The 15,084-nt window shown below is 45.5% G+C and overlaps 1 protein-coding gene across 1 annotated transcript in view; it reads left to right on the top strand.

Annotated features, from left to right (window-relative positions):
• itga1 (integrin, alpha 1) overlaps positions 1–15,084 on the top strand; it is a 39,012-nt gene that overhangs the window by 13,422 nt on the left and 10,506 nt on the right. The window contains exons 5-10 of the mRNA XM_068334574.1: positions 7,023–7,143; positions 9,717–9,826; positions 12,417–12,505; positions 13,296–13,410; positions 14,002–14,129; positions 14,759–14,907. Coding sequence (XP_068190675.1) covers positions 7,023–7,143; positions 9,717–9,826; positions 12,417–12,505; positions 13,296–13,410; positions 14,002–14,129; positions 14,759–14,907 — 712 coding nt within the window. The remainder of the gene's footprint in view (positions 1–7,022; positions 7,144–9,716; positions 9,827–12,416; positions 12,506–13,295; positions 13,411–14,001; positions 14,130–14,758; positions 14,908–15,084) is intronic.

The raw sequence follows: 15,084 nt of genomic DNA on the forward strand, positions 1-15,084 counted from the left end.
AGGAGACGGTGGCTAATGGAACACAGAGGTGGAGTGTCTCTGAAACTTCTGCAGAGGAACCATTAATCTGATAAACCGTTAAACCATTAAATCGTTAATCTGTTAAATTGTTAATCTGTTAAACCGTTAAAGCGTTAATCTGTTAAACCGCCAATCTATTAAATGGTTAATCTGTTAAACCATTAAATAGTTAAACTGTTAATCTGTTAAACCATTAAATAGTTAAACTGTTAATCTGTTAAACCATTAGACAGTTAAACTGTTAATCTGTTAATCTGTTGGTTAAACCTTCTCGTTCCCCAGAATCCACGTTAATTCAAAACCTCTTTTTGTGGGTGAAGCAACAAACATGAGGAAACATTTCCTGGTTTGTCCCCCTGTGTGCCAACGGAGACCTCAAAACAGCTTGTCTGGAAGAAACACACACACACACAGACACACACACACACACACACACACACACACACACACACACACACACACACACACACACAAAACACTTGTTACCTGCAAAGCACCGATAGCTTTAGATGTTGAATCCTGGTGTGATATGTGTTCTGTGTGTGTGTGTGTGTGTGTGTGTGTGTGTGTGTGTGTGTGTGTGTCTGTGTGTCTGTGTGTGTGTGTGTGTGTGTGTGTGTGTGTGTGTGTGTGTGTGTGTGTGTGTGTGTGTGTGTGTGTGAGTGTAAACCAGAGTATTGCTGCATCTGTGCACCAGGCCTTTCCTCCGCCCCGCCCCCTGCCCTCGTCCCCTCCCACTTAGATCCATCCATCAAACTGGCATCATCGAGTGGGGGAGGGGGGTGAGGCCATGGGGTGGTGGAGCGGAGGGGGGTGGGGCGGTGGCGTCTGCCTGGGGCAACATGTTCACATTAACCTCTGCAGCGAGAAGCCAGCAAGACAACCACCATGCCCCCCCCCCCACTCCCATGAACGGCCCCGCCCCCCCTGGGAAAGAGGGGCCGGTCCTTTTGCCTGATGTAAATCACAATCAGCCAATTAGCCCGTTACCGCCGGCGACCTAAACTTCAGATGGACCCACAGAGAGTTAGAGTCTGAACTGATCTGGAGTCAGATCATCAATGTTCATCAATCATCAATGAATCTGATTATCCTGCAGAAAAGAGGGATTTGAAAAGACTTTGAAGCTAAATGGAATGCGGCCGGCAGCACCTGTGTTCACCTGAGAAGACCTCAGCAGCAGTTTCACGGACGTTTACGGGTGATGTTTGATCTGGAAACCGCTGATCTATTTTCGAGACATGACGAGATGTGTTGAGACATGACGATATGAGATAAGATATGATGAGATTAATCATGACGAATGATGAGATGAGACATGATGAGATAAGACATGATGAGGTGAGATGAGATGTGATGAGATGAGGTAAGGTGAGATGAGACGTGATGAGATGATTGGAGACTCGATGAGACGAGATAAGATATGATGAGATGAGATGAGGCATGATGAGATGAGACATGAGATGAGTTAGCATTTTACGATCTTTGCATTAAACACGGAGGTGCTAGTTAGCAACAACTGAGCTAACCTGATCCACATGTCAGCTCTGAGCGCCGTCTGATCGGCTTCGGTTTTAGCATCGATCCACCCCACCAGGCGCTCCGTTATGATTCCCCTGTCACTAATTAAAATCCTGATCAATGTCTCCGTCTGGAGATTAATGATTTAAACACAGCGAGCATAATTCAAACGAAGCACCGCCTTCAATCCGCTGCGATGAAGGTTTGTGTTACCAACATGTTATCTAGCTCTTCTTCTGCTCATTGGAGGGTTCTCCGGACCGACGGATGTCTGCACCTGGACCTGTCCATCAGGTCCTCGTTTGCGTTTCCTCTTAAAACCTAATTTTCTTTCTATGTCTTTGTAAAATAAACCTGTGCTGATGTTCTCAGAGGTGATGATGAGCAGGAATCTGAGTTTATCCGCCGCCTCCTGGGTGCAGTATCTTCTATTGCCTCCCAGCAGGACGGCGGTGTGATTATTTTTGCATGTTCCTTAGTAGATCTTTAGGGAGGTCGTCCGTCGACCCCTGGGTGGGTGTATTTTTAGTTCATCCAGAGGTGTTTGATGTGTCCCCGACGCCGCCTCCTCCCAGCTGCACCCTGTCTGTTAAATATGCTGCCATCAGCAGATTTAAGGCGTGTTACCCTCAGCGTTCTGGTTGGGAGTTTGTCAACCACCCCTGTGGAATGCTGGGAGAACGCGGGGGTGATGAAAGCTTTGACAGCCGTCTGGGGGATGATGTCATGCGTGGGTCACGGCTTGTAAGCAGACATGTTTTCTGCACCAGAACTCCTGAGACGACATCTGGTGTTTCCAGTAAGGGAAACCCAACACCACCAAGCCGACACGTTCAGTCAATGAATGAAAGGATACGAGGAAGCAGGATGGAAGGAGGGATGGAAGGAGGAAGACTGACAGGAGGAAATGAGAGTAGAGAGGTGGATGATGTACGTTTGGGAAAGGGAGAGTGAGTTAATTAATGGGTGGAGGAGAGGAAGCAAACTGAAAAAGGAGGGTTGGAAGAGGTGGCTGGGGTCACGCTAATGGTGTGGCTAACTGGTTGGCTGGTACAGCATGTGAGCATTTTATCATGTCCTAACATGGATGGGTAGATTGACTCAACAAAGTGACACGACTGCAGATGACAGATGTTCATGTTTGAATCAACTGGTTTGTAAGATTTTCTGACAGCTGATGAGATGAGACATGGTGAGATGAGGTAAGATGAAACACAATGAGATGAGAAACGGTGAGATGATACATGATGAGATGACGCATGATGAGATGAGTTGAGACATGATAAGATACGATATGATGAGATGAGAAATGATGAGATGAGACATGATGAGATCAGACGTAATGAGATCAGACGTGATGAGAGGAGATACGACATGAGATAAGACTTGATGAGGATGAGCTGAGGCATGATGAGATGACACATGATGAGATGAGATATGATGAGATGAGATATGATGAGATGAGATGAGACATGATGAGCAATGAGCAGCGACTCAGCAGAAAACCTACCAAACGATAATGAAGTCAACGTCAGCAGAGCTAAAGCTCGTCAGACGTGGGGCGAACCGGTCCTGACTGGATCGCACAGGAAGAGTTCTGCTGATGAAAGAAGAAGAGACTGAAAATCAGACTGAAGATGGACTGTCAGGAGAGATTTATGGAAAGAAGGGCGGCGGCAGAAAACAGAAAGATAAAAAGAAGAGAAATCTGGAAAGATTCCTGCTTCATACATTTTTCATTCTCTAAGGCCGCCAGAGCACGAAGCTGCCCACCTCTCCCTCCGTAAACAGCATCACATGGTGGGGAAGGTTCCAGCCCCACCCAAAGACGTTTGTTTTTTTCCTTTGACGGGTCAAAAACCAGATCGTCATAAAAACATCAATCTGTTCCCTCTTTCAACTCTAATGCATGTGTCAAACTCAAGGCCCGGGGGCCAAATGTGGACCTCTACATCATTTTATGTGAGCATAAAAGATCAGTGTCTAAAAAAATAAATAGGTCAAAAGTGTGCTTTGACCAAAAACTACATTTCCCACAATGCAGTAGTTCAGCCCATTTTAACTCTTACAAAAACGTTGTGAACAAAGTTAATGTCCTAACTTGTGATGTTATTTTTCTTTATTGATTGATAGTTTGATCCTTGATTGATGGAGTTCTGTGGGTTTAATAACCTGACAAATGAAAAGGATTTATGTTAGAACAGAGAAACAAACAAACATGTTTTTTCTGTCTAACTGTAATGTTTGGAACTAGAATCAGTCAGAAATTCAGTTATTTAACATTAAGGAGTAGTTACATTTAGTTACATTTATTAGTTACATTAAGGAGTAGTTACATTTAGTTACATTACACTGAGTTACATTTAGTTACATTTATTAGTTACATTAAGGAGTAGTTACATTTAGTTACATTACACTGAGTTACATTTAGTTACATTTATTAGTTACATTAAGGAGTAGTTACATTTAGTTACATTACACTGAGTAACATTTAGTTACATTTATTAGTTACATTAAGGAGTAGTTACATTTAGTTACATTACACTGAGTTACATTTAGTTACATTTATTAGTTACATCTGGCCCTTTGAGGACAGCCGTTATGCTGATGTGGCCCTCAGTGAAAGTGGCGTTGACCCCCCTGCTCTAATGGATGCTTCTCTGATTCTGTCTCCTCCCCATGATTAAAGGTGTGATTGGGGGTCATTAAACAACGACGTTTCCTGCAGCTGCTGATTTGCGTGAAGCTCTAAAGCTGATTATAGTCATGTGGACGTGTTACAGATGAGCAGGTGCGGGCAGGGCGTGGCGTCACCGCTTTGAAGCCTACAGGTGCTGACTGGGGGGGGGGTTTACAGCCGGTTTGAGGTCCGACAGGCCAACAGGTGCTAATCCGTGCGGCTTTTCCTGCCTGAAGCATCCGTCGGATCCCATTGGGCTGCTTTGGTTTGACGACTTGCAGAATCATTGGTGGAGGAGGTCTGTTCTGCTTTTACTGCTGGTTGGTGTCGCTGACAGGCTGCAGGCGTCGCCCAGGATGCCACAGGGCTGTTAGCCATTAGCCGTTAGCTGAGGTTGTTCATCATCTCAGTTGGTAGGGTACGTCCGGATTCCTCAGAGGCTGAGGAGGTCACATGACAACAACCGGTCACATGACTCATAGCAGCGATGAAACAGCGCTCCACAAACCGAGAGTCCGCCGCCAAACGGACGACGTTCTGCTGAGATTCAGGACTCAACTTTACTTCAGCTCAGTCTGAGATGAATGGAAAGGGTCCGCTTGGCCCAAAGCCATCTGATATCAGCAGGATTAGCGTTTTGAGTGTGTGTCTGTGTGTGTGTGTGTGTGTGTGTGTGTGTGTGTACATGTGGTTTTGAGGGGATGTATAATCTGGTTAATATGAACAGGAAATGGATCTTCCCTGAGGGATGGAGGGGGTAGAAACTGAAGGATAATATATCCAATGTAGGACTGTAAAGAAGAGCCACACCTGAAATCCATGTCTCCTGCTGATTGGCTGTTTTTAAATGAAGGTGGAGTCTGACGTAATTATATGGAACTCATGCTGCTAAGCCTTGTACAGGTCTGCTCTGCAGACAAACTGATCCCTGTTTGTTTTGTCTGTCTGTGTGGTTTAGATCCAGTCTGATAATTTAGAGTCTGGAAAGGATGAGATAGGACAGGATAGGACAGGATAGGATAGGACAGGATAGGATAGGATAGGACAGGATAGGATAGGATAGGATAGGATAGGATAGGATAGGATAGGATAGGATAGGACAGGACAGGACAGGATAGGATAGGATAGTGTAGGATAGGATAAGATAGGATAGTGTAGGATAGGATAGGATAGGACAGGATAGGATAGGATGAGATAGGACAGGACAGGATAGGATAGGATAGGATAGGACAGGATAGGACAGGACAGGATAGGATAGTGTAGGATAGGATAAGATAGGATAGTGTAGGATAGGATAGGATAGGACAGAACAGGACAGGACAGGATAGGATAGGATAGTGTAGGATAGGATAGGATAGGATAGGATAGGATAGGACAGGACAGGATAGGATAGTGTAGGATAGGATAAGATAGGATAGTGTAGGATAGGATAGGATAGGACAGAACAGGACAGGACAGGACAGGATAGGATAGGATAGTGTAGGATAGGATAAGATAGGATAAGATAGGATAGGATAGGATAGGATAGGATAGGATAGGATAAGATAGGATAGGATAGGATAGGACAGGACAGGACAGGACAGGACAGGATAGGATAGGATAGTGTAGGATAGGATAAGATAGGATAGTGTAGGATAGGATAGGATAGGACAGGACAGGACAGGACAGGACAGGACAGGACAGGACATGACATGACATGACATGACATGACATGACATGACATGACATGACAGGACAGGACAGGACAGGACAGGACAGGATAGTGCAGTGTAGTGTTGTTGAAGGATTCGCAAGTGCAAAAACACCTGACAGGGACCGTGACGTGAAAGCTCCTTCAGTGGCCCCCATAGGATAGGATAGGATATGATAGAATAGGATAGGGTAGGGTAGTTTAGGATCGGATAGGATAGGATAGGGTAGGGTAGGGTAGGATAGGATAAAATGGGTAGGTAGGATGGGATAGAATAGGGTAGGATAGGATAAAATGGGGTAGGTAGGATGGGATAGAATAGGGTAGGATAGGATAGAGTAGGGTAGGGAGGATAGGATAGGTGGGATAGGATATGGTAGGGTACGATAGAATAGGATAGGTAGGATAGAATAGGATAGAGTAGAATAGGATTGGATAGGATAGGATAGGATAGGGTAGGGTAGGGAGGGTAGGATAGGATAGGGTAGGATAGGATATGATGGGCCAGAATAGGGAAAGACAAGATGCCATTTAATGGGATGAAACAAGACAGGAGGAACTTCGGCATAACTCCAGATGGTAGAGCACCGTTTGGTTTCAGTAGGATAATAAAACGTCATCAACAAAGAACAAATAGCGTCTCTTGTCGCGCCTCCACGTATGTGGTCTTCGTCCTCCTCTGTTCTCCTCTCATGTCCGGGAATTGAGTAAATGCGACTGGAGGAATTCCCTGGATGAAGGCTGTGATTGTGGAGCAGCACAATGAGCCGGGATGGATTTATATAGACCCTCTGTGATATGAAGTCACACAGACCCCACTGTACAGCAGCAGAGAGGCAGCCATTGTCCCTCGGGTCAGATCGACCCGGGCCGCAGCGCTTCACATTCAAGTCCCAAATTCCTCCAGTGTGTGTGTGTGTGTGTGTGTGTGTGTGTGTGTCCATCCTCCTCATCACTGCATACACACACACACTGTACGACTGAATCCACTTGATACCATTACAGTCACACCCGTCCCACCTCTATTCGTTCCTTCATTCGTTTATTCATACGTATGTTTATTCTCAGTTGGTGGCGTTTTTGTGTAACTCCATTTGTGTGTGTCTGCAGTGCTGCTGGCGTGTGTGTTCTCCTTCAACGTGGACCAGAAGAACGGCCTGTCGTTCAGCGGGCCGCTGGAGGACATGTTCGGCTACACCGTCCAGCAGTTCCAGAACAGCGAGGGGAAATGGTGAGCGCCATCAAACGAACGCCGTCCCATCATATCCATCACCTTCCACCAAGACGTGACCCCCACCCCCCCCTGTCTCACTGATGCTGGTGAAACGCGAGCTTGTGTTGTGGGGAATGAAGGAAGTTAGGTCGGTGAAACAAACCTGGCATGGCTCAAGTCTGCAGCGAAGGCAGTTAGATAAAGATCTGGAATACACGACAAGAATCAAAGGGTTAAATAAAGTAGAACCTGAGATACTGACTGAACCGTAAGATAACATTTAAAATAACTAAAATCATTTTAATCCATTCCAGTCTTGTAGAAAAGCCCTAAAATCCCTAAATTGTGAATAAAAAACATATTTTTATCAACCAACAGACATGCAGACTTTACCTGTGAATGATTAATTATATATAAGTTACGTAAAGAATGAAAAGAAACGCAAAAGTCACGAGAACACACCAGCTACATCTTTACTCCACCAACAAGAACGAGATCCGGTCTCACTGATGTTGTATCCATCCGCCAACACGTGGTGATTGGCTGCTGCCTGCCCTCTGTCATCGACGCTGATGCGATCTCGTTGTGTCGTACTCTCTCTGCTCTTTCTGGCTCGTCCATATCTCGCTCGGCGATGCTATCATCATCTCAGACTCCCTCCACCCTGTGGGTGCAGCATTCAGGAGGTCTGACCGCAGGAGATTCAACAAGTTAAACTCAAAACCAGAACGTCTAGAAATCTTAATGAAGCTGTAACCGTGAAGACGCCGCCCGCTGCTGTAATGAGGGTGTGTGTGTTTACGGCTCTAGCTGTTAACCAGAAACTACCCACCAGAGTCTCCGCGCACCGACGCTGTAAATACACCGAAACCAAGCGTCCGTGGCTCGTAGGCCAAACTGTGTGGGAGCCTGTTTGGAAACCCTCGTTAAAAGTTTGTAGAGTGTGGTTAACAGCTCTCTCTCTTCTCCACGTCCCTCCATCTGCTAGCCGCTATCTTTATCTGCTGGTTCTGCTTCCAACCTGTTGCAACATCGGATTCTTTCCCACATAACACCAGACGTCTCCCATTCAGCTCTGCAGCCACGATCTTATCCGCCTTCCACCAGATCGGTTACGGTAATTCAGTCGGCGCTAATCAGCGGAGGCAGCTGTGGCCGAAAGTCCAAAAGTTCCCTCAGAACGGTTCTGCCCTACTTTGTTGGAGAAAAAGCATTACAGCGTGATGAAGGACTGATGGATGAAGCTGAACCGTGAGAGATGTGTGGGGTGACCGGGAACAGAGGAGAGGAATAAATTAAATGGATGAACAGAACGAAGGAGAAGGTTGTGAGGAAATGAGAAGGTGGGGCCGTCAAACCGGAGATGATATGTATCCCTACGCACCCCCACGTGGGAGGATATTAGTGAGATGGCGATCAGGAGGTGACGGAACGCATAGGTTGCCCCCAACAACTGGGAGGCGACCCACTGATTAGTCACAGATGTCTCACCAGGCCTCAGCCGCTCCTCGTGCACCTCGAGGTGGAGCTGTGGAAAATGTGGAACATGTGGTGGAGGCGGTTCACGGGGGTATCCTTCCACCCCGGTCCCTCCGGACCAGAGCAGAGAAAGTATGAAACGTCCATGCTAAGATAAGCTAACCAGCAGCAGTTGGCTCAAATCCCTCCCTGCTTTGTGTTGTGTCGGTGGAAGGTGATGGTTGTACGGCCAGCTGTGTTGTCCTGCCTGTGTTGTACTGCCTGTTGTACTGCCTGTTGTACTGCCTGTTGTACTGCCTGTGTTGTACTGCCTGTTGTACTGCCTGTTGTACTGCCTGTGTTGTACTGCTTATGTTATACTGACTTGTACTGCCTGTGTTGTACTGCCTGTTGTACTGCCTGTTGTACTGCCTGTGTTGTACTGCTTATGTTGTACTGACTGTTGTACTACCTGTGTTGTACTGCCTGAGTTGTACTGCCTGCGTTGTGCTGCCTGTGTTGTACTGCTTATGTTATACTGACTGTTGTACTGCCTGTGTTGTACTACCTGTTGGACTGCCTGAGTTGTACTGCCTGTGTTGTACTGCCTGTCTTACTGTCTGTGTTGTACTGCCTGTTGTACTGCCTGTGTTGTACTGCCTGTTGTACTGCCTGTGTTGTACTGCCTGTTGTACTGCCTGTGTTGTAATGCCTGTGTTGTACTGCCTGTTGTACTGCCTGTGTTGTACTGCCTGTTGGACTGCCTGTTGTACTGCCTGTTGTACTGCCTGTTTACCGTGCGTCTGAGAGGACTGCAATTTCATCTGTGCTGTACGTCATGCATATATGGTACATTTGACAATAAAGCTGACTTTGACTTTGACTTGGGTCCACATAGCAAAGGTTAGGCTTAGGAATGGTTCTCCTGGTGTTGGTGGCGTTCCTCAGGGCGTAGCGTGTTCTCCAGGGCCCATTAGAGTCCAGGAATGTTAATGAGCCCCAGAGTTTGGAGGCTTCTTTCTGTCATCGGTTTGCTGATGGTGTGTTTAACGCAGAAACATTTAAACTGTGCTTGATATCTCCATTTGTCACGTTTCCAGGGAACCAGTGACATCTTCTCTTTAATTATCCAGGGTTCTGATTGGATCGCCGCTGTCGGGACAGCCAGCTAAACGGACAGGGGACGTCTACAAGTGTCCGGTTGGAACGGGGAACAGCACGTGTGTCAAACTGGAATTACCAAGTAAGAAAACCGTGTGTGTGTATGTGTGTGTGTGTGTGTGTGTGCGTGTGTGTGTGTGTGTGTGTGTGTGTGCGTGCATTATAAGTCGACTGTATGTTTACGCATCTCATCCTGTGGGGAGGAAGCGAGGCCCATCAGAACAGGAAGACAGTAAATAAACAAGGTTTTAAGGTTTCATCCTTCCAATATTGTCTTCATTAATCACACAAACACAACTTAGCTCCCAGTCAAGCGTCTGCAAAGCTTTTATTGGTGGTCGGCTGCAGAACGGGATGACATGGGTTCAGACTTTAACAAGAAAACTCATGATAATAAACCAGAGTTTCAGTTCTCCTCTGTTTAGAATCGTTTTATTAATCAGAGAGGGTTTTATTTGTTATGTTGGATGAGACAAATAAAAACCTCAAATCTAACAAATTCAGGTTTATTCTGGAACACATCCAATAGGTTCTGCTGGTCAGAACCAACCCAACTAGGAGGGGTTCACGACTTCAGAGCTGCAGCAGAACCTGAGGGATGTATTCAGACACCAATCAGTCAGATGCATGAATGAAAAGTCCAACAGGACAATCTTGATGATGATGATAATGATGATGAGGATGATGAGGATGATTTCACTGAAGGACACGCCAGGTCTGGTTCAGGCTTCGCGTCAGGCTGGTCTGAATTTGGACTCCTACAGTAAACCAGAGCTAAAAGCCAAACCACAATTAGAAAGCTTAAATTTGTGTGGTTGTAAAATCGTGTTTCCATCCAACTCATAAAACGTTGTGCTGTTTGTGTCGGCACGGTAACGTGTGATGAAACGCTGGCAGCGCCTGCCTTCACATCCTGTTTGGAAAACTCAACCCAAATGACAGCAATAAAAAAATAATCCGCCGGCTGCAGCTTTGCATAAATATCAACCCGAATAGGAAGACACACGAACCGGTAAATGATGCGCTTAGAGCACATGTGACAAACTCAAGGCCCCAGGGGCCAAATGTGGCCCTCCACATTATTTCATATGGCCTGCGAGAGCATGAACGGTCAGAGTGTCTAAAAATAAATAGGTCAAAAGTGTGCTCTGACTAAAAACTACATGTCCCACAATGCAGTAGTTCAGCCCATCTTAACTTTGACTAAACGTAGTGAACAAAGTTAACGTCCTAACTTGTGTCTGGTGTTATTTTTCTTTATTGATTGATAGTTTGATCCTTGATTGATGGAGTTCTGTGGGTTTAATAACCTGACAAATTAAAAGGATTTATGTTAGAACAGAGAAACAAACAAACATGTTTTTTCTGTCTAAAATTCAGTTATTTAACATTAAGGAGTAGTTACATTTAGTTACATTACACTGAGTTACATTTAGTTACATTTATTAGTTACATTAAGGAGTAGTTACATTTAGTTACATTACACTGAGTTACATTTAGTTACATTTATTAGTTACATTAAGGAGTAGTTACATTTAGTTACATTACACTGAGTTACATTTAGTTACATTTATTAGTTACATTAAGGAGTAGTTACATTTAGTTACATTACACTGAGTTACATTTAGTTACATTTATTAGTTACATTAAGGAGTAGTTACATTTAGTTACATTACACTGAGTTACATTTAGTTACATTTATTAGTTACATTAAGGAGTAGTTACATTTAGTTACATTACACTGAGTTACATTTAGTTACATTTATTAGTTACATTAAGGAGTAGTTACATTTAGTTACATTACACTGAGTTACATTTAGTTACATTTATTAGTTACATTAAGGAGTAGTTACATTTAGTTACATTACACTGAGTTACATTTAGTTACATTTATTAGTTACATTAAGGAGTAGTTACATTTAGTTACATTACATTTAGTTACATTTATTAGTTACATCTGGCCCTTAGAGGACAGCCGTTATGCTGATGTGGCCCTCAGAGAGGTTGTGGAGTCAGATCTGATGTGATCCCAGTTTGCAAAGTTCACCAGAGACAAAGCGTGTTCAGTGTTCAGCTCCTCGCACGGAGGCGTCATGAGGAGGCGTTCTTATCAGATGGGTAAGAACCAACAACAACACGCATTAAGACTGTTTGCATCTGATGAAATGTGCTTCACAGGGACAGAAATGGGTTTTAGTTCTTGGCTAAGATAAAAAACTATCACTGTTGAGGAGATGTTAAAGTTATAAGTGGCTGCTAATGAGCATCAGATTATCAAATATCCAAAATACCCCCAAGGATGTTGGTGAAGAGATTGATGGGAAATTGAAAAGGCAGTAAAAAAAAAAAAATCCGAAGCATTCCTGAGATGAAGCAACAGCTCAACACAAAAAGCTAATTCCAGCCACATGTTGGATTTAATGGTTTGATTGTTGTTTTGTGCTCTGCATCCCTTTTAATTACCGTAAGCGGCACACACACACACATACACACACACACACACATGTAATGAAACATACTATTTTCACCCACATGTCAGGAGTTATTTCTTCTCAGATGGAAGTGGGGAAGGAGGGTTAGCGCCCTTCCTGTGGGAAAATACAGAAGAGGAATTCCTCCAGCTGCTCTTCTGTGTTTGTCTCGCTGTGTTTACTCATCCATATTTTCCTCAGAAAACACAACTGTTCCCAACTTACATGAAGTCAAGGAGAACATGACCATGGGAACCACGCTGGTGACCAATCCCAACGGAGGATTCCTGGTGAGGAACAAGTCTCTTGTCCATGCTATAGAAGTGCTTTTTTGTCAATGATCCCGTCCAAACACAAAAGCAGGGCTGGAGCTGTACAGTAAATGTTCCCTGGACCTTTGCTCCGTTTGGGAGCCGTGGGCTCGACCCTCCATGTTTCTCAGTGAGGCTTCATGTCCTGGGAATGTAACAGGATGCTGAGAATCAGCTGCTGAAATCCACGGACGCATGAGTGCGTGGGAGACGCTCGAGTTGTCAGGTTTTGAATTACTGACCTGGAACCGACTCATTTTTACGAGGGTTTGTGGGGAAATTATTGGTGGTTAATAAACGTCGGCTCTTTATATTCATGGAGCTCAATTTAAACTCTGACGGGTGACATTCGCGTCTGTTTCATCCAAACTCTCTGGTAAAATACAAAATAATGAGGCCGTTTTAGCTCAAAAGCTAAGCCTTAAGGCGGCTAACAGTCGATTTATGAGTTATAGTCTTCAGGAGTTTCCTTTATCATCTGTTAACTCATATCAGCATGCTAGTTAGCAATGATAACATGATGGATACAGGTAAACCTCGTCTGACCTCATCAACCGGTTCCAGGAATGAACTCACCTCTCACCTGTGGATCACCATTCCCAGTTCTGTCCAGAACTTTATTAACGAATGCATTTTAATAATATTTGGTTAATATGAATCTATTTGAAGCTGACAAATACATTTTATTTTTAAGATAAAGATATAAAGAGAAGGAAGCGGCGTTCCTGTCGTCAGCCTTTTAGCGTGATTGTGTGCTTCCTGTCTGCAGGCCTGCGGCCCCCAGTATGGATATATGTGTGGGCAGCAGCAGTATATCTCAGGAGTTTGTGCCAATGTCAGCTCTTCCTTCCAGATCATCAATTCTGTGGCACCGGCCGTTCAAGGTACGACAAACAAACGCACATCCGACCCGAACGGACGTGACGACGCCTGTCGGTGATCGGAGATTAGAATCTGTTGTTCTCATCTCTGACATCCAGTGCCCCTCACCCCCTCCCTCAGCGAACGGGGAGATTAGACGAGTCTTCTTAATGTAAACGTCTCTGCGACCCCCATCCCTCACTCATCTGACCCCGCCCGGCCCAGACCAGCTCTTCTGCTGCGTCGTATGACCAAGTTAGGAGACGGACTCCCGGGTCCGCGCTCGGATTCCCAGGAAGGGAAAAGCAGAGTAAACAGAACAGACCCGTCCAGACCGTCTTCCTCCTGGTCTGGACGGGTCGGTGCGGTTTTTACTTTAACAGACAAAAAAACACAAAATCAATTCACAATCAGTTGGTGTAACGATCATCTATTAATACCTCCATGAATTAAAGAACCGCAAACGCCGGCCTAGCCGTCACCGGATGGCCCAGTCGACCCGGTTCCTGGTGCGCTGGGCTGGGGGGTACCCCTACTCTGGGCGTTTAGGAAACAAGCAGTATGAAGGGAATCAGGAAGCAGATATGTGACGCTGTGAATATCCGACCCTCCAGAGTGCGGGAAGGAGCTGGACATCGTGATCGTCCTGGACGGCTCCAACAGCATCTACCCCTGGTCCAGCATCGTCGACTTCCTGCAGCGCTTCATCCAGAAGATCGACATCGGTCCCAAGCTCTCACAGGTCAGCTGACTTCACGTTACACTGTAATGACGGACAACGTCATTAAAACTGTGAGCTCGTGTTCCGTTTGTCGTGTGTTTGTGTATTGCGTTACCATGGCAGCAACAGGGCGACCGACACAGACGTACCGTTAATAAAACACCAACTTCCAGCTGTTTTTTTTTTTTGGTGTATATTTGGAGTTCCCTGCCTGGCGGGGTCTTCCTGACTTCCTGAAGTCATCTTTAGCACCAGAAGACGTCTGAGGACTCATTTTCTCCTTCCTGTTCCACCTTCAGTGTGTTTCTGTCGTCTCGTCTCGGGTCTCCTTCGACCGTGTGGTTGGTTTTATTATGGTTACGCTGATGTCGGTGGAGTTTTCCAGAGGGAAACGCTGGAAAACTCTTCTGGATGTGGAGCTCAGTGGTTGGAAGTCACATCTTCCATGGCGGCGGAGCTCCTAGAGAATGCTGTGTCATGTTAACCCGCCCAAACCGACCGCATCGTCATGCTGCCTGGCAAGAGTATGGATGACTTTAACGTAGGATAACGTTTATAAAGGAAAATGTGTGTGTGTGTGTGTGTGTGTGTGTGTGTGTGTGTGTGTGTGTGTGTGTGTGTGTGTGTGTGTGTGTGTGTGTGTGTTTCAGGTGGGGATAGTGTCCTACGGTGAAACGGTGACTCATCGCGTCAACTTGAGCCAGTTCGACAACACCCCCGCTCTGCTGGACTTCGTTAAACAACTCCCCCAACAGACCGGCTTCAAGACCATGACCTTCCTGGGTATCGACACAGCCAGGTGCTCATTAGCCCCTCCCCTTTGACTCCTCCTCTGATTGGCTGATAGTGATGTCATTGTTACATCCTGCTTCACAGCGGGATGTGTCGCGGGATGTTCCAGTCTGTGACTGCATTGTTTTCCTTGAGGGGCTGAACAAAATGTTGGGACTCAAGTGTCTGTCTTCTGTCCTAATCC

This window comes from Antennarius striatus, chromosome 15, assembly GCF_040054535.1.
Source record: "Antennarius striatus isolate MH-2024 chromosome 15, ASM4005453v1, whole genome shotgun sequence".
Lineage (NCBI taxonomy): Eukaryota > Metazoa > Chordata > Actinopteri > Lophiiformes > Antennariidae > Antennarius > Antennarius striatus.